Raw genomic sequence first — 24,402 nt, 5'->3', positions numbered from 1 at the left:
ATGTGCAGTCCGATGCCTGCAGCATTATATTGCTCATTTTATTACATTTAATATACATTTGGCTTACTTGTTTAGGTACACATTCTGTGAAATTGACAGCATGTTACATCTACCTAAATATCTTGTTTTAATAATTAATTAGCAACTGTTTTACAGGGTCTCAAATCATTTATTGGAAAGTAGAACATATCTCAGCTAGCGAAGCTTTCAGGAGTCATCTGTCAAAGATTAGAAGTTACAGTCTTTTCGATTTTCACTTACAGCCATTTGAACTATGAAGAGTCAGAGTTTGCCTCACAAACATCAAGGTATGACATCCGTGTAGAAGGCCAACATAACTCATACTGTTGATTCCCAAAGTGTTACTCCTTTTAAAACTGAACCCCAAAAATGTATTTAGTATATAGGATTTTCATGGGTTGTGTGTGTGTGTGTGGTTGAAATACCTGGTCCAAGGAAGCCTGCAGCCTATGTGATTCCAGTAGTGACTCCTGGATTAGGGCGCTGCTTGCTTTGGTCTGGTTTAGGCTGTCTATTAGCTCCCTGTTCTCCAGAATATTCCCCTGAGCTGTAGCCAAGGTCTGACAACCAAAAAAGGACAAGTTGCAAAAGATCAGCAGGAAATAAGGAGAAATTTAAATTACATAGAGAGAGTTCAATTGGATAAAATCTTTGATCTGATAAAAGTTGCAAGGAAAAGACAAGTTGTTTGCATCATGTGGGGTTTTTATTTATTTTGTTGTATTTAAGCATTCATTGGGTGTCAAGAGTCTTCCACTAAATCCTGTGGAATCTATTCTCTGAAACCAAGTGATAAAATGTATTCAAATAAATTCAAATACAATAGATGAGAAAGCAGCAGAGCATGGAAATGTCAAGTCAAATATGCTCCTACAATTCAAGAATAATTATATGTCTAGTACCACTGAAGCACTGACATCTTGGTGTGTGTGTGTGTGTGTGTGTGTGTGTGTGTGTGTGCGTGTGTGTGTGTGTGTGTGTGTGTGTGTGTGTGTGTGAACAGATTTCCCTTAGACAAAAAAAAAAAAGATCATTAGGGTGAATTCCACAATGTCCATCGCTGATGTGTGCACGTTTCTCTGACTGTATACTGTATGCATGAAGCTTTTGTTGAGCTGTTGTGTGAAAGTAAAGAAATGAAGGAATCTTCATTGGAATGAAGCACTTGGCCAGGAAGAATTTGATGTTTTGCTCTATACTGTCATTACAATATGTGTAAAATGACATGTCCACACAATGCTCACCCCCTCTTATGGCTACATCTTCTTAAACCAGCAGTCTTTATGAACACACTCTAGCCACTTTATTAGGTACACCACATGGGACAGATTCAACAAGCTGCTGAAACCATTCATCTGAGATTTTGATCCATGTGACGTGACAGCATCAAACAGTTGCTGTAGATTTGATGGTTGCTCATTGAATCTCCTGTTCCACCACATCAACGTGCTCTCTTGTAATGTGATCTGGTGACTGTGGAGGCCATTTCAGTACACTGTCATGTTCTAGAAACCAGGATTAGGTGATTTGAGCTTTGTGGTACCACTGTCAAGACATCAGCCACAGCAGCGTGGAGAGTCTGGGACAGAGCTGAAACCACATGGGAAGAAGAGTTCCCAATATGCCCCATGTAAGTCGCTATAGTATAACTTGTGGTAAGGAGATTATCAGGGATTCTAACCTGTGGCCGCAAGTAATGCTTATTGGGACTGAGGGCTTCATCTCGAGATATTATCAGTAGCAGCATGGCCTTGAGCAAGCTTGTGGTGTTGAGTAGGTAAAGGGGAGCTACATGCAGACACCCCTGAAAAAGGCAAGTCAGCCTCAGTAAAGTATTGTCAAACCAGGCCAGCCTCGTGGTCCTCTCAGTTAATGGCATACAGCTGGAGTTGATGCAAACATCATCTGTCAGAGCCTGCCTGAGATATTCAATGCCAAGACACAGTGGACATCTGTCATGGCCATCCTCCTGGCTTAGAGGGACCAAACATGCCTGCAGGATAGAGTACCTGTGCCAATTTCAATAAATGGTGTAGCAGTGAGGCACAAATCTAACACAAGCAGCAGGTATAATGCTGCCAAATTAGCAATGTTGAAGAAGAGCGATGAGCATTCAGCCTAGTAGTTATTTGAGTTACTGTTGCTTTTATGTCAACTCAAAGCAGACTGCCCATTCTCCTCAATGGATATTTTCAGTTTTTTAAACTATGATGGGATGATGATGATGATGATAGAAGGTTTGTTTTCTGTTTTTAGTCTTTATGCAGTTCAAGTAGTTGGACAGAAGAAGGTTTGAATGGGCTTTGGCTGTAGCTATTTAAATTATCTGTGTTGAGAACAAAATGAACACGCTGTGTTGTCAGTAATTGTTGTGTTCATATTTGTCTGCAATGACGAGAATACAGAATAACTGGCCCAGTTACTGATGATTAAGATATCACTAGTTACAGAGGCTAAATCATCAGAAAGCAGCCCCTCCAGTGGATACATTGTATCCAAAGTTTTCCATTTGGTCAGTCAATTTTCACAGATTCATTGAACTAAACTTCAGTACTCAGCAATAACAGCTTCTGGTTATGATGAAGTGCTCCATCAGACATATGCGTCAGCGTTCAGGGGAGGGAAACTGATCGCGACAGCAGCAACTCCTCCTGCTCAGTCTGTACACACCGTTCTATTTTGTCTACCATACCCTCCTCAGGCTTAGTCCTCATCAGTGGGTGGGAGCAAAAACAAGATCTGCAGTGCAGAGAAAACTGAGCATTCACACTGGAAGAAAATGAGGTTTCACCAACATGAAATCATCATCTCCACATTCAGGTCCGCAGGTATTTGGGCTCTGACATAATTCTGAATTTGCTTCTGCACACCACCAAAGCAGATTTGGTGCGAAGCAATCAACACATGATTTGAATGTAGACTTTTATCTTCTATTCGGGTGATTTTTTTTTCAAATATTACTTCTTTTTTTAGGAAATATTCAATGGCCAAACTAAAATAAATTATAAATATCAGAACAGCTAGGAGGATGTTTTTGCCAACATCCAAATACTATGAACTCAACAACCTATAGCTTTGTACTCCATTATGTACAGGGTGGACCATTTATATGGATACACCGTAATAACATGGGAATGGTTGGTGATATTAAAGTCCTGTTTGTGGCACATTAGTTCATGTGAGGGGGAAAAATCCTCAAGATGGGTGGTGACCATGGTGGCCATTTATAAGTCGGCCATCTTGGATACAACTTTTGTTTTTTCAATAGGAAGAGGGCCATGTGACACATCAAACTTATTGGTAATGTCACAAGAAAAACAATGGTGTGCTTGGTTTCAACGTAACTTTATTCTTTCATGAGTTATTGACAAGTTTTTCTTTGTTCACAGCGATTGACATGTCGAAGGGGTTAACACATGAGGAGGGGATCAAAGCAAGAGCCCACAGCGTGGCACTCGTCGCATGTCACTGGAGAGTGAAATTAGTCGAACCTTCGGCAGATATTAGCTACTCACAAATGGCACCCTTACAAACTCCAGCTACTGCAGCATCTCAACGAGGATGACCCAGATCGACGCACAGAATTTGCAAAATGGGCAAAACAAAAATTGGAACAGGAACCTCAGTTCACGCAGAAGATTTTGTTCAGTGATGAGGCAAACTTGAATGTGAATGGTGAAGTTAACAAACAAAACCACCGCTATTGGTCTGACACTAACCCACATTGGATGGATCCCTCCAAGACTGTTGGAACAACAAAAGTGATGGTTTGGTGTGGTACATGGGGTACAACGACAGTGGGTCTATTCTTCATCAATGGAAACCTCAAGGCCACTGGATATTTGAAATTTCTACATGATGATGTGTTTCCCTCTTTGTGCACTGAAGCTGGTACGTTCCCTGAGTTTTTCCAGCAAGATGGTGCACCACCACATTATGGGTGCCAGGTCCGAGCATTCCTAGATGAACAGTTTCCTGGAAAGTCGATTGGTCGTCGTGGGCCAGTTGAATGACCCCCAAGGTCTCCTGATCTGACCCCCTTAGACTTTTATCTTTGGGGTCATCTGAAGGCAACACAGAGGTATCGAAACACGGGGGCAAAAATGCTCTGGCCACCGTCACCGCTGTCGTGGACGCCAGGGGTACCGCCTCCGGCCACCTGGTCGTGCGGTCCACCACAGTCAAAAGGTGCGTGAAACCCTGGGACTGCGGCAAGGGACCAACCAGGTCCACATGAACGTGATCGAAATGCCTATCGGGGACACGGAAAGGTTCGAGGGGTGCCTGCGTGTGCCGGTGGATTTTCGAGCGTTGGCATGGGATACAAGCCGCCGCCCATTCTTTCACCGTTTTGCGAAGGTCCGGCCAAACAAACCTGGCGCTGACCAGCTTGACCGAGGCCCGGACACCAGGATGAGAGAGGGCATGCACCGAGTCAAAAACACGACGACGCCATGAAAGGGGAACCACTGGTCGGGGGTGGCCGGTGGAAACGTCGCAAAGCTTCACACACCCCCGTTCTCTGCTAGCCATCGGGGCGGGGGGGCTGGGAGGAGATGTTGGCTGTCCGATTGGCCTCCCTGCTGCTGCGGAGCCTGGGACGGTCTGCTTGCCTCCACCCCGGGGGGAAGGGTAACATCTCTTGGGTCTGGGTTCTGTTTCCCCCTCTGGGGGCGAGGGTACCTGGACCCAGGGTATAGAGTATGTTTGGGGAGTGTGATTGTGTGTACATGTCCATTTATGTCAATCCTTACGTTGGGTGAGTGCTGAGTGTTTGTATATGTGTGCATGAGGGTGGGAATGCATGTTTGTGTCTGTGTGTGCCTGTTTGTCTGTGTCTATATGTGAGGTTGGGTCTTAGACTCCACCTCTCTGGGAACTCCCAGGCCCTTCAAGGCCTATCTCCCCTCACCACACTCCCTGCCGGTGACTGATGCCCTCAGGGGTCGGTGCATTGGTGGTTCTTGGTGTCCGGGGCTGGGCGCTCAGGTATGTACCAGCTCACTCCCGGTGGCTACCTGGCGGGGCCTGGCGGCTGTTGCTCGGTCAGGCCTCCTCCGGGGTGTGGGGGGCCCTCGGGCCTCCAGCCTCTGGGCCTGCGGCTCGGTTCACTCTGGCACAGCTGGCTGCTGGCAGAGCCGGTGGACACACCGATGCAGCCCCCTCTAGCTTCTGCTCGGTGGCTACTGGGTGACGCCTCGTCTGGGGATCCTCAGCCCTTCCCATGAGGGTGGCACGGATGCCCCTCCAGTGGTCCTCCTTGGGCTCTCGCACTCTGGGGCCTCTGGATGTTTTTTTTTTTTTGGGGGGGTTTTTGGGCCTCTGGATGTCTGGGGCCTGGATCTCCTCCATGCCTGCTTCATGCCCTGGGGGACGGGGCTATGGCTCTCTACATCCTTTTGCAGACCATTACATGTGGAAACCATTTGAATACAAGCACGCTGATCCACACAGGTGTGCACACGGGTGTTCACTGTTTGTAGACTTAAATTACACCTTTCTTGGCTGCTACTTCAAAGCTACGTTTCCACCAGCACTGTCTGTCCTGCGTGCTGCACAGCAACATTGAATATTTAGTATTTACTGCTGTTTACACTTAGCTAGATTAATGCGATGGTGTTGTGTTTAGTATGTTGCTTTGGGTTTTTTTTGCTTGTTTTCTATTCTTTTTCTCTCAACAGGTGATCCAGGAGATTTTTTTTCTCCCCCCTTTCTCACTGTCCCTCTCCCCTTCTGTTTTTCTTTTCCTTCCTCTTTCTTTCTCCCTTTCCTATCCCTCACTCATGTCTGTCCCATCTGTAACAACTGAAAATAAAATAAAATAAATAATAAAAACAAAGGTCCATCAAATGGACCAATACGGCAATGCCACGATGATCCATTTGGCAAAATAAATCCATTGGGTATCCTTGTTGGTCTTCAGACAACAATTCTGATGGCTAAAGAACCAAATGGGACAGACAAAAAAACAAAAAAAAAAAAAAAAAGGAAACGTCGCAAAGCAGGTGCGGACCGCCGTCCCACACAGGGGTGTCCTCCAGCACGTGGCCAGTTTTTGTTGACTGAAGGGCAAGGACGTCCGGGTCAGCATGTTGCTCATGGCAGCGTAGTCCACGCCGACATACACCGGAGAAACCAACACGCGTGAGAGACAGTCAGCGACGTGATTGGACTTACCAGCCACATGCTGAATGTCTGTGGTAAACTCTGAAATGGCCGCCAACTGCCGCTGCTGGCGTGCGCTCCATGGGTCAAAGACCTTGGACATGGCAAACGTCAAAGGTTTGTGGTAGACGTATGCAGTAAAGTTGCGACCCTTGAGGAAAAAACGAAAATGTCGTGTCGCGAGGTGCAGGGCCAGCAACTTCCTGTCGAAAACACTGTACTTGTGTTCGGCATCCCGGAGCGTACGACTGAAAAAGGCGAGCGGTTGCCAGAGACCTGAAACCCGCTGTTCCAACACGGCACCCACTGCCACGTCAGACGCGTCGGTGGTCAACGCGATCTCCGCCGACGGAAATGGGTGGGCCAGCAGGGCGGCGTGGGCCAGAAGGGCGGCGTCAGCCAGCGCAGACTTGGCTGCGGAAAACACCTGGACGCGTTCGGCAGCCAGTCAACGGGATCTTTGTCTGTTTTACCTTTTAAGGCAGCATAGAGCAGGTGGGCAGCTCTGGGAAGAAAGCGGTTGTAAAAATTTATCATCTCCAAGAACTCCTGCAACGCTTTAACCGATGTGGGACGCGGAAAAGCCGAAATGGCCCGGACTCTGTCGGGCAATGGAACCACACCTTCAACGGAAATGCGGTGCCCGAGGAAATCCAGAACAGGCAACCCAAACTGGCACTTGGAAGGGTTGATGATCAGGCCGTGCGCTGCCAAACGCTGGAAAACCTGGCGCAGATGGGACTCGTGCTGGCTCGCTGAGCAGCTGGCCACCAATATCATCCAGGTAAATAAAAACGAACGGCAGCCCGCGCAAAACGGAGTCCATCAGCCGCTGAAAGTGGGCGGCACCTTTCAGGCCAAACGGCATGCGCAAAAACTCGAACAAGCCGAAGGGGGTAATGACAGCGGTTTTAGGAACGTCTTCGGCGCGCACGGGAACCTGGTGATACCCCCGCACCAAGTCAATTTTAGAAAAAAAATCGAGGTTCCGGCGAGATTGGCCGAAAAATCCTGAATGTGGGGAATGGGGTAACGGTCATTCTCCGTGGCATTATTTAAACGGCGGAAATCTCCGCATGGCCGCCACCGACCATCCGATTTGGGTTCACCATGTGAAGCGGAGAGGCCAATACACTGTTTGAACGCTGTACAATGCCAAGGCGCTCCATAGCTACAAACTCTTCCCGAGTGATGGACAGTGTCGCAGGGTCGAGGCGGCGCGCACATGCGAACACCGTGGGACCGTGGGAATATAATGCTCCACCCCGTGTTTCGTTACTGTGCTAGAGAAATTAGGGACAGACAGCTATGGAAACTCTAAAAGCAAACGCTGAAAAGCATCCCCGGAGGTCACTACATTAGCCCAAATCAGGGGCTCGGCGGCCCGAGTAAAACAGGGTAGCGAAGAAAACGAGAGAGCATCAATTAAACGTCTGTTAGCAACATCGACAAGCAGTCCATGAGCACACAGAAAATCAGCACCTAAAATAGGTACAGAGCTAGTGGCAGTTTCAGCGCCACAGCTGCAACCGGAGGCGGAGGACCGGCGGCCGCTGATGCATCCAAAGCGGAGTCTGTGTTATCTTCGGCCCGTAGCATGCTCGAGTCAGGGGTCACCAATGTGGAGGTAAGTATGGACAACACAGAGCTCTCAGTTCTCACTCCTTCTTTATTCCTCTCCAACATCAACTGAACACATCGTGCCACAAAACACAGCAACACACTTCCTCAACACTGGGTGTGAGTGGAGCCCTCTAGTGGTCCACCACAACATTACCAATAAGTTTGATGTGTCACATGGCCCTCTTCCTATTGAAAAAACAAAAGTTGTATCCAAGATGGCCGACTTCTAAATGGCCACCATGGTCACCACCCATCTTGAGGAGTTTGCCCCCTCACATATACTAATATGCCGCAAACAGGACTTTAATATCACCAACCATTCCCATGTTATTACGGTGTATCCATATAAATGGCCCACCCTGTAGAATCCTTGTCTATATTTCCCTCACAGTATATGTTAGCATGAGTACCTCCAATAATGATTCTTCCAGCTGAGCCAGCTGTATCTTCTTGTCTTCCTCTTGTTGTAGTAGCCTTGTTTTCTCAGTCTCCAGCTCTGGCTTTTCTTGCTGGATGGTCAAGGCTAGCAACTAACATACAGACACACAAATAAAGAGCCAGTGGGCACACTGTATGGCCACATCAAGTATATATCCCATGTATTTGTGTTATTAACTTTAAAGTTATTATTGGACATGATTATGCTCAATAGGTACATTTTAAATTACTGGCATTGTACATTTTATATGCATTTGTATTTGTGTGCTGGTTGAATGGGTTACCTGTCCCCGCAAGCCTGCCCTAGTTGTTGTGAAGTTGACCTCAGTAACCACTGAGACGGCATCAGGAGGGATGAAGGGACTGGGATTCCGTGTTGCCAGGAAGAGACGGAAGTCCTCATTGTAATCAATAACCTTGTCTCCTATCTGGACCACATATCTAGGACCTGCACATGTGCAAATGTGTCTCTTAACAAGGTACCTTGTTTCACATCAACTTTTAACTTTATCCTACCTTCCGTCCTTTTACTTTTCTCCCTCTACTTTCTTCCCCTTCTGTCGTCTAGATGTCCGCAGTGCAGAACTGTCAAATTTTTTGTCTCAGCACTTTAATCTTTCTTGTTCAACACTACTTTTAAGTGGATAACTTGCCCTTTCACATACTGTCTCTGCCCCCGCTCTTTCCAATTCTGCTTCAAATAGCGAACCGCCTCTCCCTGGATGATTCAGAGCCTTATGAATCACACATCATTTTTACAGGTATGTTTTCAACCTCTGTTTTTTATATATGTGATTGGAATGCAACTAACTAAAAGGAGAAACTAAAGTATTACTGGCTATAGAAGACGCTTCAAAAACCAGTCGTCTATGAATACACGCTGTATTTGGGGGCTTTTTTTTGTCCAATTTTGTAAGACAATTTCAAAGAGTATTCATCCATAAAATGGAATGACCAAAGGACTGCACTGCATGTTTTTTTTCTATGGACAATTTTAATATCCAACAGCTGCAAAGTATTTGAGAAAATTAAGTGGATAAAATAACTACCATTTTGAGATTTTGAGACTATTAATTGGTGATATTTTTACTACATAGAATTCATTAGGCTTAAACTGAAGAAAATGGGTGGATGGATGGATTTTAATATCATATTATGTACATACAGGCTAGTCCTTGTGTAAAATAAGAGATATTTATGTCTAGTGAATGCATGTTTCTCATGTGTGAGATTTGCATAAACCTATGGACACTAAATGAGACAACACCAGGGTTCTACAGCATCTTATTCTCATGCATACAGAAAAAACCCTCAAAACTGAAAAGTCTAATGTGCTCTTTCTCTTTGCTGTTTCTCTTGCCGAACAAAGACTAGGTAATTCAAGGAAAATCAATAAGTGAGCTCCTACTGAGAAACTACCACACTTTACCTGAAAGGTCCATTTCTGTGATTGTACAAATAATGAGAAGTGACACACGGAAAGCAATTACTTCTTATATACCACAGTGTGATAATGCAGCAAACCTGTTTTCTTTTTTCACTTATTGTTATTTATCCACCGTCTCCTTCGTTCACACTTTTCTTTTTCATTTGTAATGCTCGCCCACAGTATGCTCATTAATTCTTTCAAATATAACTAACACTCAAAATAATGGACATGGTACAAAGTTTCACAGGCGTTTGTTGAAAAAAAAAGTAAGTCAGGAGCAAGTTATTAATAAGTTATTAATATCACTGACATCAAGACTCACTATCAAAATGTAAGGCTTGAGACACTAATTTGAATCTATTGGCTTTCAATCATTATCTACAGTTTGGTAAAAAATTAAGTACACACTATTTAAATTCTAAGGTTTTATGTATCGGGACATAGTAAAAACAATCTGATCCTTAGCAGGTTTTACAGCTGGCAACATACAAATTTAAACAAACTACAACTGCTTCCATAGGAATTGAGGGGGATCAAGATCTGACGGTACTTTTCTATGTTTGTAAATCCATCCGCTTTGATAAGATCCACAACACCACTGGCTGAAATTCAGCCCCAAACCATGACAGAGCCTCCACCGTGTTTTATAGAGCTGTTACCACTGATTTCTGTCCAGCTCTTGAGTAATTCAGCATAGCTCAGCCTTTTCTCCCCTTTTGCCTTCCTTGAGAATGGCTTCTTAATTGCCACCGTTCCAATGGGACCATTTCTGCTGATGCTTCAGTGAACAGTAGATGAATTGACTGAAGGGCCAGATGCATCTCTGAGGTCCTGTGTCAGGTCTTTGCCAGATACTTTTTTCTATTTCTTGATGACATGACTTTATGATACTGCTCATCTGCTGTAGGCTGTTTTTTTAAAGCCTGCCACTTCATCTTTTGTGACCAGCTTTGTAGTTTCCTCAAATTGTTTAAGGACAAAGTCTACACCATATTGATATATGCCATGTTTTCAGCAAATAGCTCTTCAATAATCACCTTTTTTAGCAGAAAAATATTATTTTTTATGCCTGTAAAACTATTTTATCTTTTCCATTTGTCATAGATTAATTTCATAAAGGCAGACATAGACATTTTATAAAGAAATGTAAACAAATGATGTGTTTTTGCATCAGGCTTCTAATTGGTTCCGTATCAAGTCATCTGTAAACAATTCACAGGACAGTGTTAAGCAACCGAACAAACAAAAAACAATGGTAAGATAGAAGGCCTGAAAATGAGTGGAAAAAAAACATGTCCAAAACTAAAACACTGAAGACCAATTAAAACATATTAGAAGTCTGGCAACTTTGAAGTAAATTATAGAGAAATGAGGGGTGCTTCTGCATTTTGGCTGAGTTCTTTTAACTTTCCCTTTACTGTGACTGTATTGTGGAAAGGTCTTGTCTGAATATAAAATAAAACATGAATAGTCAATGTTTAACCATTTGATTTACTTAATATTTTACAGAGTAAGGCTTTTGAGAGTGAGAAGAAGTACTGTGATGGTCCAATGCACTAGTCAGGATTGGTTAATTAAACTTTGAGGCAATATCCCTCAGAATGGGATTTCACTACGCTGCAGAAAAGTAGCCCCTGGATAGAGGTGAGTAGTCAGCAACCTGAGGTTGCTTAAGCCTCTGAATTATGCCCAAAAGAGTTCTTCAGCCCAACTTTGTATGAAATTGGTGTTTGTGCTTGTGAGAATGTGTGAGTACCCTGTGCTATTAGGTCTCTCCTCAGCAGCGGATAGAGCACAGGTTCAACTCCATCCATCTCTTGGATGATAAGGGTTTTTCCAAATCTGACTGCCAGCTCTAGGGATGTCATGAAGTTATTATCCTATAGAGAGAAGCCACACAGACACCCAGTACTAAGAGATTACATTAAATTCTAGAGGTGGATGGTAACACAGTTCTCTCGTGTATCTGGTGGATGGAAGAGTAATTATAGTTGTAGTACGATTACGATTAAAAAAGAAAAAAAAGAAAAAAAATTACAGATGGAAGATGAATAAATCTTATATTTTCTTTCTAAACAAAGCATTTACATCTAGAGCGTCTAGAGAGTTTTAACAAGTTATTAAGCAAAAACCAACCAATTTAAATACATATACAAAAAATAAATAATTAAATGAGTGTTTTCAGTGTACCTGATGACACTAATGCAGTAATTAATATGTAACAGTTAAGTGATAAGTAATGGACACCAGTGTTACTTAATGTAATCATCATAACTTTTTGCTAAAATCATTACCTGGACCGATCAAAGTATGGTTAAGGCTTGCTTCTAAATGATTAAGATATTCTAGTAAAGAAGAGAAACTTGGATTCATTAGACAAGAAGAAACTGATCAGTCAAGAATGTCTAACGGAAAACTTAGAAAAAGAAGAAAGAACGGGTTAGAATGAGGGTTAACTGAATTAAACAAAGCACATCACCAGTGTGTGCACAGGATTTTGCAAAATCTAACAGATTAATGACCCTCCATTCCACGACACGTTACTGATTGTGTGTTGTTACCTGCTGGTTGATAACCTCTAATCTGTGCTGTTTGAGATGTGTACATAGCCACTCTGTAGCTCGGGATGATGGGTCGATCAGGAATGGACACGCAACACTCTGAGTCAGAAATGAGGAGAAAGCAGGACATTTCAGCTGACGTTGTTTTAGGATAGTTTTACTTATAAAGCACACAACTCACCTAGAAAATGATGTGCACTGCATGTGTGTGTGCATATGGTTTAGCCCCGTCACAGTGCTATCATACTTACCACCTTCCTATATCAGGCACAGGAGTCTTTCTCTCGCCGTCTTTCTTACTCCCTCTCACATACACACCAATGATTACAGTTTGTTTATACAGTGAAAGCTGAAACCAGTGTTTTTGAAATCTCTATCCGGATAGGGTCCACTGTTCTTGTACCAGCTGAAGTGTGCAGCAATATAAAAAGATCTCTAATGCCTTTAGGAAAAAAATGGTTGTGAATGCTCATGAGCCTGACAAATCAGTTCTGAGGCAAATCATCTACAAGTCTTGTACATGGAACCACTGACAATTTGCCCACAAGTAGTTACGGCACATTCAGCGAGAGAGCGGACCATTTGATGTCTCCAAGAACCCCCAAAATTTTATATGATCTATGTCATTTTTGCGAGAGTGTATGCGTACATATACTCCCTAGACACTTTATTGGGTACACCTGTCCATCTGCTCCTTAATGCAAATTTCTAACCACATGGCATGAACTCAATGTGCCATGTCAGAAAAGTCAAATAATCTCAAACTGTCTCATTGTTATGTTTCTTGAACATAACAATGAGTTCACATGACTGAAATGGACTCCACAGTCACCATCCCAGTCCAATAGTGCACGTCTGGGATGTGCGAGATCTATGCCACGAAGAATTAAGACAGTTCTGAAGGCAAAAGGTGTCCAACCTGGTACTCTCTAGGTGTACCTAATAAAGTGACAGCACATCTCTTTCTCACTAGTTTCAAGGCAAACACAAAAGCAAAAGAGAAACAGAGAGACAAAGAAACACTAAATAAATAAACTAGCTATGTAGGAAACAGCTACGAGGATGAATGATGGACTTCTTACCTTCAACTTGAGTGCATTGATCTGGTGGTGGCGATGATAAAAACAACACACAAACACGATACAACCAAATGGAGCACAGACGTATGGCAACAAGGACACAACTTTCGGTACAGCTAGACTTGTTTTATCATGTTAATGCTGGGTTTGTATTGTACTTTAATGTCTTTTTAAATATTTTATACAGTGATGTGAAATAAGCAAGCCAATGCATAAATAGTATTAATAACATCCTTATATAAAGTAGGCAAAAAGAGACTGAAATTAGTGTTTATATTTAGTAAATCCCTGTGTCACGTTGTAGATGCAGATTTGAAATATTAGTCTAACCTGCAGTATAACCAGTGCATTCTCCATTGAGAGATCATCTGATGGCAGCCCTTGACTCTTCCAGATCAACTGTTCACTCTCCGAGCACAGGAATGATCGCAAGTCAAACTCTGAAACAAGCAACAAAAAGGCTTGTGTCTTTATTTGTATTTATTGTCACCATACCTCAGTTTAAATATCACTGAGATAATAATTAGTGCTTTTCATGTACAATTTCAATGCATTTATATTAACGTAAGAGGAGATCAGTTACTGGGGTATTGATTATTGATGTAGTATCATATCATTAAAAAACACAAAGTCACAAAACAGGATTATCAAGTACTGTGATGCTTTCTGAGCCTGGGATTAAAACATAACATCATTATAAATTAAAATTAAAATTACCATTTATTTAGTTAAATGGCAAACAAGCTCTTCGAGAAGACCCTGGAGCTGTAACGTCTGTATGTTCCATGTTGTAACAGTAGAGTCCGTTATGTTGTGTGTGGGCAGCGGTGTCTGAGTAGGCTGCTTGGGACAGGACTTGCCATATGCTGTTGCTAGTGTGGTAAAAGAACTAGTGATATATTTACTCTGTAGTCCAGAGTGAGCCATCCACGAGTCCAGACACTGTCGTCTATGGTCTTCCGAAGCTGCAGACAGGTAGGTGATGAAGGCTGCCGCAAGCAAGGCTCTAACAGGGAGCGTATCCAACTCATTCTTTATCTCGGACATCTAGGACAAAATACAGGTAGGTGAACAAAGTATAAAAACTAATCACATTAGAGTGACGGGCAGTATCGGGAGAAAAGGCGTGGATGTGAGAAAAGAAGATGGAGCAAGGAGAGAACTGAAGTTGGTACATTGCTCATATGTTGCTAATATGGCCCAGTGCAAAACATGTTTGGTTTTTGTTTGGTTTTCTTCCTAATGACTCTTTAATACTAAACACAGTTATAAATACCAAATGACCACATAAAGTGTTTAACTAGACGAAAAAATGCTAACCCACAAGTGCAGGACCTGGAACACACTTGCTGTTCTGCACCGATTTTACTGACACAGCTGTAAAGACTTCCAGGTTCATCAGGATTCCTTTGAGGTATTTTAATAGCATGTCAGGGGAACACGGGCGCACCCGCACATCTCTGTAAAATACTTAAACATCAGGCTTAATTGCTAACCCTTTTCCCCACTTATATCCACATCTGAGGTTGCAAGTTTTCATGACCTTGAGATCTCTAGTCTACTGCATTAATACATCCTACTTAAAAACTTGCATCTGTTTCACTTACACTGTAGCTGTGTACACCTGACTCATTGGTTTTCCCTTCCTGAGAAACACTAAAACAGCTTAGAAGTATTGATGTATAGTGACCTACAGCTACTGTACAGCGTTGAAGTGAGTGTATGTGTGTACACGTGAAAGTATATGGTAATACGTGAGTGGAGAGCAAACTGGCTCTCTGGTGTAGTCCTTGAGGGAGACGGTGGGACTGAGGGTGTGTGTACGAGCGAGCGTGTCAGGAAGAGATTGAGTGTTTTAATTAAGGTGCAGACAGATGCTGTGGAGAGGAGTAAAAACAGCCAGAAGGGACCCAAGACAGCGGGATCCATCCCCCCTGTCATACACACACACACACCCACGAGCTCTTAGACACTCACGGCTCCTGTTGCTCTTACATGGCAAATGAGCCTCTTTTTGAGTAAATGTGTATAACCTCCCCCACCAATACATATATCATCACAGCCATACATCAAACTACCTGTGCATTCCAGCGTGTGTGTTCTCCGTCCAGTTGTGATATAAGCTGCTGGGCAGCAGTGATCGTGCCCTGAGCTTTTGACACATCGGCCTCCAACTTAGCTGCCTCTGCAGTGTGACACTGAAACCTGCAGAGAAAGTAAGGAGAAAGAAAAGCCAACCGAAAGCAGATGTATTGTAATATTTACCCAAGACGATAAGATGCATTGTAAATATAACAGGTGAGGCTTCCTCTATGACATTTACAGCAGGTAGAGTCATATAGAAAATGAGTGTAGTGAAAGTAGGACATCTTTCAGTTATAAGATGATTGTATTGTATGATTGAACATGGATGAGGAGACAACAGCACGCAAAAACCAGAAGCAAAACCCAAACTACACAGTATAGAAGGATTAATTGGTGAAGGAAGGATGCATACTTCTCTTTCAACTCATTGACTTTGGCTCCAACAGTGCTGAGCTGGTCTTCTAGTTTATTCTTCCTACTCTCAGTCTTCCTCAGGTTTCTGGACACATACAACACACGTATTGATTTATTGACTTACTTTATGTATCATTTATTGCATGTGTAGCATCGAGAAACTGAGCGTGAGTTAGAGTTGAGTAGAATTAGATGAAGTCAGTGATCACAAGTTTGTTTAAAATAATACAATCTAGATCAAAATTACTTCACAAAACTTAGCAACTTTTTAATTTTTTTAATCAAGAACTTCAACTTTCTTGTTTTTTGTTTTGTTTAAACATACAGCGTTTTACAGGTTGAAAGCATTTTCGGTCTTTTATAGAGTTGTGTTTGTGTGTTTTCCTACTCCAAAAGTCCAGCCTGTTCTCTTTCCAGTGGCTCTATCCTCTCTAGGACGCGGGAGTATTGGACATTGGCTTTGACCCAGGCAGCCAGAGGAGCAGCTGCTGCACTTGCACGCTTTGCATTCTGAATGAAACAACAGTAGCATTACAAATCAGTGAAACAGCCATAATAACTTCTTTAGAAGACAAACACACTAACAAACCAACAACAACAACAACAAAAAAACAATCAAGCTGTAATAACAACCTCCAACAGTACATCTAATTCTGATTCTGCTATTATGGTAGGCAGACCTTAGGGTCGAAAGAAGCCCTGTTCCTGTTGAGTAGCTCTTCCACACTCTGGCGAATCTCAGGAGTGATGTTCCTGGCTTCAAATGTAGCTATGTCCTCCCTCACACCACGTTTAGCTAGAAAGCTAGAGAAGAGAGGAGTTTTCATGTGTGAGTTCAACATTAAAGCCAAACACAGATGAAATCATCAGAAAGAGATCAAATTAACCCATAAAGCAGATAGTTTAATGTTAATTCAAGCCTAAAATATGAGCCTTTTTTTCCTTAATTAAGCATGAACAGTTGCCCCCCCACCCCCAGCACCACCCCGCCCAAATATACGCACACAACCTACACTCGCTCATTAGCAGTGCAGAAAGGCTTTGTTTATCCTTCCCTTTTCTTCCTCGTTTCCCACCCATTCTCTAACACCTCATCACCTCCTAATGCCTCTTTTTGCTAACCCGAGAGGTGTCGAAGATCCTCATCAATTTAATTACTCCCAACAGGGTAACTCTTCATCTTCCTATCCATCCCTTTACACGTTCTTCCTATCTCTTTTCTCTCACCTCTTCATGCTGACCCAGGAGGTGTCAAAGATGCCCATCAGCCTCAGTACCCCCTCCAGGATGTCTCTGATGACATCGGGAGGCATGCGGAGGGAGCGGATCTCAGACAGCGCTTCAGGCTTGATGTTTCCAACTGCACGCTTTGCTTCATCTACCAAAGGCTAGAGGGCAGCAGGGGAAAAGGCAGCGAGAGATGCACAAGTACGTGAAGGATAAGCACAATGGGGATTGCAAGCCTTGAAAAGGGGGGATGTTTTCTCGTAACTTACAGAAATGGGCATGCTCACAAAAACAGGCAACAAACCACTTACCTGTACTTCTTTCAGCTCGTCGTCGATTTTGGCTTTTCTCTCTTCAATTTTGGACACTTCTTGAGCCATTTTCCCTTTCAATTTTTCCATCTCTGCCTTCTGGTCACTGGCATTCTGGAAAATCCAAAAAATAAGGAAAATGTTCAGTACACTAGATTAAAAACAGGCTTTTAGCATGTACTGAAGTTAGGGGAAAAAGGCTTAATCAGGATTGAAAGTAAGCAGCTGAATATATGATTTCTATATAATCATCTGTATTGTATTTTACATTTATAGGATTTTTTTAGGAATATTGTGACACTGATGATGAAAAAGCAGTGAGGACAAATGTTTGGCCGCATCATTTTCCAACAGGTCCTCTCTCTGACCTCTTCAAACCTGAAAGTTTTATCACATCACATTTTCATCTAAAGCTAATCCCAACATTGGCTTTTTTTCCCATCCCTATAATTCTTCCATAGTCAAGGCTCCAGGTCTTGCTATATGCCACATATATTCCCCTTTTCTGCTCCAAACCTTATTTTCATTCTTCCTTAACGGCTCTCTTAATATTTCCATCTTTGCCAAGCCTCAGTCAGTCTTCCATCTATTTTGTTTACACTCTTCCCATCGTTGTTCCAGTGTTCCTCGCTTCTCTCCCTGCTGTCTCCATCCCCACAGGCGACATAGCTACTACAGACCAAAGGGATGAGTCTAGTTCTTAATTATCACTCTGCAAAACTGACTCCTCTGACAGTTATTTCTTTTTCTTTCTTATTTTTGTTTCTCATCTCCTTTCTTCCTCCCGCCCTCTAACTCAACAAACCCAATCCCCACAGAGTGAAAGATAGAAGGATATCATAACTAATGAACAAGGTTCATCTCCTTTTCCCCCTCCACACATCTATCCAACCATCCATCCTCGAGACAGACCCAGCAGGAGGAAATGGAAATGGGGGTATCAGGAGATGAGAATGAAAGGAAAGTCACAAAACAAACAAATACACATACGTACACAAACTAAATAAATAGTGTCTTCACAGCAGGGAGGATATTGCCATGGGAAAGGCAGAAAGTTTTTTGTATAATGCAATGCAGATGAAAAAGAAAGCCAGAGAAGAGAAGAGAGGAGAGAAGTTGGATAGATAGACATAGAATAGATATAAGTTAGAAAAGACATGAAACCCTGCAGGACTACTGTCCTGAGCCACACACGTATACCCACATCCACCCATCCCAATACACAGTCACTAGCGGACAATGCACCAGCAGCACAGACATACACACCTGCATGGAGGTTGTGATTTCCTGCAGGGCAGAATCTGCCTCCTGTTGTTTAGTCCTCAGCAGTTCGCTCTGCTCTGCAGCCCGCCTCTTTAGTTCATCAACCAATGTTTTAGCTTCATTCAGCTTAGAAACGCCTGCCTGTAGACATAACATGTATTACTTTACAAGTAATGTCAAACTTGTTTCCTCTTAAAGATTCAATGGAATTTGTGTGTGCAATGTTTACCAACAACATTTACGGTTGCTTTGTAATTGTACTTTCTCATATCAGTGTGTAAAACTGCAGTAAAACTTTAAATAAAATACTACACAGGATGAATGCTGGGCACAAGCTCATCTATCAGGGCTGGATACAGTTCCAAAAACCAAATAACTTCTCTAATCCATGTCTTTTATTTGCTGTGTGTCGTTTTCACCGCAAGGCTCTTTTAAAACCCTTATCGTCACTAAAAGTCAAATCAAGAGCTATTTTATGTGTAGATCTATCGATTTTCAAGTCTAGGATAAACAATTCTCATCAGTTGTTCCAAAAATAAGTTGCTTCTTACGGAAGTAGTAAAACTCATACTACTTATAATTCTGTATCACAGGGTAGATTTGCAATTTTACCTGCAGATGCTGCTGTCTTGTAGTAAGCTGCTTTTGCTTCCGACTGTATAATGCGGTGTAAACATGCAGAAAGGCCATGTACTTGCTCGGTGTTGCACCGTGTTCGCGGCATGACTCATGGACCATCAAGAACAATCGGCACAGATCCCCCTGCCCAGACCCTCCTGAGAGTCACAGGTGAAAAAAAAGATGCACAAAGAGAAAAAGTTGATATAAAGTCATTCTGATTACACTAAAAATATAGAGCCATTAAATATGTCTAAGTATTATAAGCTTATGATACTACTACTATTAATAAAATAAGATAATTCATCTTAATTTATCACATGGTAGTGACTAAATGGAAATATGAGTAAAATAAAATAAACAAACAAATAAATAATAATAATAACAATAATAATAATAACAATAATAACAATAAAAGCCTTTATGGTAGACAGTTCAGATGGAAGCCCCTCCTCAGTAAGAGGATAGCCCACCTGGAGTTTGCCTGAAAGACTCTCAGACCATAGAAACAAAACTCTCTGGTCTGACAAAACAAAGATTGAACTCTTTGGCCTGAATGCAGAGTCTCATGTCTGAAGGGAATCAGACACCGAAACCCGACTGAACATCTCTGGAGAGATCTGAAACTGGCTATGCATCGACACACCCTCCCTATCCACCTGATGGAGCTTGAGAGGTTTTACAACAAAGAACGGGAAAAACTGCCCAAAAATAGATGCGCCAGCTTATAGCATCATACTCAAAAAGACTTGATTGCTGCCAAAGGTGCTTCAACAAAGTGTTGTGCAGTCTGTGAGTACTATTACACTGTAGATAAATAGAAAATAAATACGAGACTGATTATCTATTTATTTGTTTAAACAACATTGACCAGTTCTAATTTTTTCGTTTTTCAATGTGATTAATCATGCCAACAGCATGAACAACTATAAAATGGCTCAAATGCACTTTGTCATCACTCCTATTTCAAAGTCACTCACATTGTGAAGGTGATAGCTTCGCGTGTATACAATTCTGCATTGGCATTTATCAGCTATCTGACAACATTTTAAGTCCAGAGATCATCAATCATTCATGAACTGTGACTTAATGTTCATGTGCTTACCTGAGCTTTTCCTCTTGCTGCCCTTTTCTCTTTCGGTCTCCTCCCCTCCCTGCTCAGTTTTTGCCAACAACAGCTCAGGTATCTGACAAGCAACACGTTTAGGTTTACCAGATTTGCAAATGTGACTATAAAAGAACTGGTGTGTGCACAAATATGACCGCAACACCTTGATTTTTAAAAATAACCTGTAAAGTAAAAAAAAAAAGTTTTCAATTTTAAAATTCCAACAATGAGAGAAAACCAATTCATTATTAGGGCTGCTGTATTAGGTCAACAGACATTAGTAGAGCAGAATTACACAGGTCTGTCTTTAAAGGTTGGAAGGAATGTGCATTGCTAATCTCATAAGCAACACTTAGCGTGAGCTTTATTAACAGCTGATGATTTAATGCCCATTTTGATCTTGCTGTTCTGATATTAACCTTTTTCATGCTGCTTTCAGACCATCCTTCCATCCACTGGACAGAGCACTTGCGGTAAAAAGCTGGGTTGCTCTCACAGTTGATGGTGAAGTTAGGGTTGGAGGAGTCCATGATCAGAACAATGTGGAGGTTCTGCTGGATTCCTGAGTGGGATGTGAGACAGTGGTGAAGGGAATTCATCGGGAAACTTTGATGAAAGGTGGACACGGTGTGGGACAATGACAGGCATTGGTATTATCACTAATAATACCAATATATATTATAGTTTTTAAGTATTTATCTTTCGTGATGTTGCACTGACCGGAGACATCTTTCAATTTCATTGTACTTGTGACAATGACAATAAAGAATATTCATATTCATAATAGCATCTTTATTAACTTGTATCTGGCAGAGTTGGAGAGAAAAGGTGAGGAGTAAGCTCTTTAGTGGTTTTACTTTGCCAATAATGGTTATTGATTTGATTCACAAGCAGCAACCTCTGTGACATTGCAGCATTTATACAGTACCAACAACAGTGCGCAGCAATGAAGCAGAAGAACACAGTCGGATATAATCAAGGAGAAAAACAGAAAAAACAATCTCTGTAACTAAATGTCACATATAATAGAGGTTTACAGTGAGAAGAGGCCCTAATGAAGGAACAATGAACAACAGAAAGACAGAGGGACCATGCTGTCAATAAAACCACAATACTGACTGTGAGAGAAATAGTTGTAGAGAGGTCCGGTGAATCCATCCTGGGAAGCACCATCTTTCAGTGACGAGAGGAGTGGCTCCAGTTCCTCAGGGGTATATAGACCTGGAACTTCACCTGAAAAATGTCCCCAGGATACATTAGAACTACAACTTAACTACAACAGAGAAAATTCTTGAGTGTATGATCCATATTCAAATGCACATCTCATATATAGTTTATAATTTTAGGAGACACACATTTCTTTCTTCTTCTTGCAAGAAGAAGAAAGAAATGTGTGTCAGGTAATCATTGAACATGTTCAATGATTACCTGATCTCAACCCAACAAGGCACACTTTTTCAGATGAAACTGAACATTAAAAACAATGCTCATATTTAAAGTTTTGGTAGTTTGCCCAGTTACTTTTGAGACTCTGAAAATGATTCCTGAACAGTAAATGAAATACTTTTGGTAAACCCCTTGAATTAGAGCTGAAAGTCATTTGACAAGACTTTGTACGCAAGATGAACAATATCACCCAATAACCACTCAGATCTGTCTGCTCAGAGTGAAGCTGGAGTGGGGGATGGTTGGATGGTTAGCCTAGCATGAAGTCTGTGAGCAGGAAGAAAATTCTGGTCTGACTAAACCCAAAGGTCAAAATAATTTCTTCTATCAGAACATAAACCCATCTAAAACCATAGTCCAGCTATATATTGCAAATACTGTTTAAGATTTGCAGTGTGACAATCGCAGTTTAAACATTAACTCTTAAATGAAGCTACAATTTCTTGAGTCCCAATAACTCACGTTTCTATAAATAAAAAAATAAGGCAAAAGCATAAATAAACACAACACATACCTGATGACAGCAGGCTGTTCACCATCTCTAAGAAAGCTGGGTGGACAAACTGATAGTCCTCTAATAGTAAAACCACCTGTTGGCCCTCCAGACCTGCCAGCTGCATCACCTAATCACACAGTATCCACACAAATATATTATATAGTGCCATCAGCTGAGATTACATAGTCTATGCTTAAACCTCCGCAAAGTGAGACATCTGTCAACATATGATAATGGGTACTGATTTAATGCATAAAAATCAACTAAAACGACAGAAAATTCTTTTATCAGTAACTATTCACTTTTAATGGTAATTATAAGTGTCACTCAATCTGAAAAAAACACACAAATGCTCAACAGGGAGTTCTTCAGAATAGGAACCGTATAGCCTGCAGGATTAGTGTGTAACGTGTGATTATCTCTAAGAGCATTTTGCAAATGCAATTTATTAAAGTATAATGTGAACCAGATAAAGAGATAAAATCTAATAAAGGAAATCCACTTACCGTCTTGAGATCACTGTTGAAATGCTTCAGGGTGTAACCACGGGAGATTTTTGGAGTAAACAACGTGTATCCGTGCATGTGTGACACTAGGCACGTGGCTGTGTGCCGACCCACTCCGCTGCGCCCTGCCAAAAGCAGAGACCCACCAGGTCTGCTTAGGACCCGATCTACCCTGGACACAAAGTCGCACACTTCCCAGAACAGGAGAAGATCCAGCTCCCTGTTATCTCGACTGTACAGCACGACTCCCTAGAGGAAAACGAGGAACAGACACACAGGTGAAGGAGGTACACAGCAGCAAACACAGTGAAGTGAAAATAAGAAAACAAAGACAAAGAAATGCAAACACAGAGTTAGACATGACGATGAAAAAAGAAGCACAAAAACAGAAGTTTATAAATTTACTAAAGCAAAGTGGCAGTACCATTTCTTTTACTTTAAATTAGGTAAAAAGTTTAAGCTTTTTTAGCAAAATATGACACTAGTGCAGATTATCCTGTCTAAAATGCTATTGATATACTGATGATTTATTGTATTAGCGCATTTGCACATAAGGACCATATCAGTGTTTTAGCTAAGAAGAATAAAGAGAAAATCCCTATAGTTGCTGTAACACTGTGTAGACACATCTTTCTGTCCACAGTTAATCCAACAAGTCTAACAACAGTCTCTTACTGCGTACCTTCTGTATAACTTGTTTTAAATCAGTAGAGTCCAGGCGTCCCAGTTGTTTGCCATGAGGAGGCAGAGACTGGCCAGGAGTGATCACAGCCCCCTCAGACGCTCCCCATGTCACATAGAAACCATCTGCAAACAGACAAAATAACAGACTATTAGTGGACATGTTAAATTACATGGAGGTTGTCTAAGAAAAAATAAAAGTGCAGCATAGACAGTGTTGTACTAGCAATCAACTGTGTATGAAACACAGAAGTGCAGAGAGTGCATCCACCATCAGGGCTAAATGGCCCATTTTGTCAGTTCAAAGAAAGTGATCCAGATCTGCAATCAGCTTTGATGGGTTTTTACTTTGCCCATGATTCACATCTTCACCAGATTTCCTAAAATGAGGGTGGGTAATTGTTGCACAATGTTGTTGACAAACAAACAGACATCAAATTGTATTCTCGAATGTAGTTTGTGCCTTTATAAGCAACTTGTGCACAAGAAATTTTTGTTTTTGCAATCCCTGTTTTCCAGGTGGCCACAGTCTGGGAGAGGCATTCCTCACTGGGGATACAAGGCAATCTACAAGCTGATTAGATTAAAGATTTAGATTAGATTTGTCTGCCTCTTTGTAACCGAGCCAGTTTTCTCTATAAGGGTTTTCAGTGCTATTTTTATGACAAAAGCTAGCAAAAGCTACATCTTTTCACAGATTTCCAGACTGCTGTAAAGCACATTATTAAACACAATACATAGTATTATTGCTAACACAGTGAGCTGGTTCCCTTTCAGTTGATTCACTCGGTACAACACATAAGTATGGATATGGATATGGATATCACGCCCTCGCGTGTCCTGGCTGAAGAAACCTTTATTCACACCTTCAGGGCAGATGACGTGTGATGACATGTGCATGGTCCCTCCTGAGGGATGCGGTTTCTCTTTG

The 24,402-nt window shown here is 41.9% G+C and overlaps 1 protein-coding gene across 5 annotated transcripts in view; it reads right to left on the bottom strand.

Moving 5' to 3' along the window:
• dync2h1 (dynein cytoplasmic 2 heavy chain 1) overlaps positions 1 to 24,402 on the bottom strand; it is a 120,041-nt gene that overhangs the window by 51,969 nt on the left and 43,670 nt on the right. For 4 of the 5 annotated variants that reach the window (XM_086261363.1, XM_086261365.1, XM_086261362.1 and 1 more), the window contains exons 53-74: positions 23,473 to 23,597; positions 22,791 to 23,039; positions 22,303 to 22,411; positions 21,462 to 21,575; positions 20,762 to 20,904; positions 20,340 to 20,421; positions 19,229 to 19,392; positions 18,620 to 18,757; positions 17,354 to 17,467; positions 17,043 to 17,203; positions 16,496 to 16,619; positions 16,204 to 16,325; positions 15,814 to 15,900; positions 15,395 to 15,521; positions 14,222 to 14,363; positions 13,647 to 13,756; positions 13,320 to 13,340; positions 12,238 to 12,336; positions 11,433 to 11,556; positions 8,532 to 8,695; positions 8,220 to 8,339; positions 447 to 581 (exon numbers count right to left, since the gene is read on the bottom strand). In XM_086261363.1, coding sequence (XP_086117489.1) covers positions 447 to 581; positions 8,220 to 8,339; positions 8,532 to 8,695; positions 11,433 to 11,556; positions 12,238 to 12,336; positions 13,320 to 13,340; positions 13,647 to 13,756; positions 14,222 to 14,363; positions 15,395 to 15,521; positions 15,814 to 15,900; positions 16,204 to 16,325; positions 16,496 to 16,619; positions 17,043 to 17,203; positions 17,354 to 17,467; positions 18,620 to 18,757; positions 19,229 to 19,392; positions 20,340 to 20,421; positions 20,762 to 20,904; positions 21,462 to 21,575; positions 22,303 to 22,411; positions 22,791 to 23,039; positions 23,473 to 23,597 — 2,774 coding nt within the window. The remainder of the gene's footprint in view (positions 1 to 446; positions 582 to 8,219; positions 8,340 to 8,531; positions 8,696 to 11,432; positions 11,557 to 12,237; positions 12,337 to 13,319; positions 13,341 to 13,646; positions 13,757 to 14,221; positions 14,364 to 15,394; positions 15,522 to 15,813; positions 15,901 to 16,203; positions 16,326 to 16,495; positions 16,620 to 17,042; positions 17,204 to 17,353; positions 17,468 to 18,619; positions 18,758 to 19,228; positions 19,393 to 20,339; positions 20,422 to 20,761; positions 20,905 to 21,461; positions 21,576 to 22,302; positions 22,412 to 22,790; positions 23,040 to 23,472; positions 23,598 to 24,402) is intronic. The other variant, XM_086261367.1, reaches the window with a different exon arrangement.

The sequence above is a fragment of the Aulonocara sp. 'chitande type north' Nkhata Bay genome, linkage group LG14 (genome assembly GCF_057382095.1).
Source record: "Aulonocara sp. 'chitande type north' Nkhata Bay isolate Kocher_YH1m ecotype deep benthic linkage group LG14, A_spYH_male_GT1.1, whole genome shotgun sequence".
NCBI classification, from domain to species: Eukaryota; Metazoa; Chordata; class Actinopteri; order Cichliformes; family Cichlidae; genus Aulonocara; species Aulonocara sp. 'chitande type north' Nkhata Bay.
The sequence above is the reverse complement of the archived record's forward strand: the minus strand, read 5'-3'. Positions and strand labels throughout refer to the sequence as shown.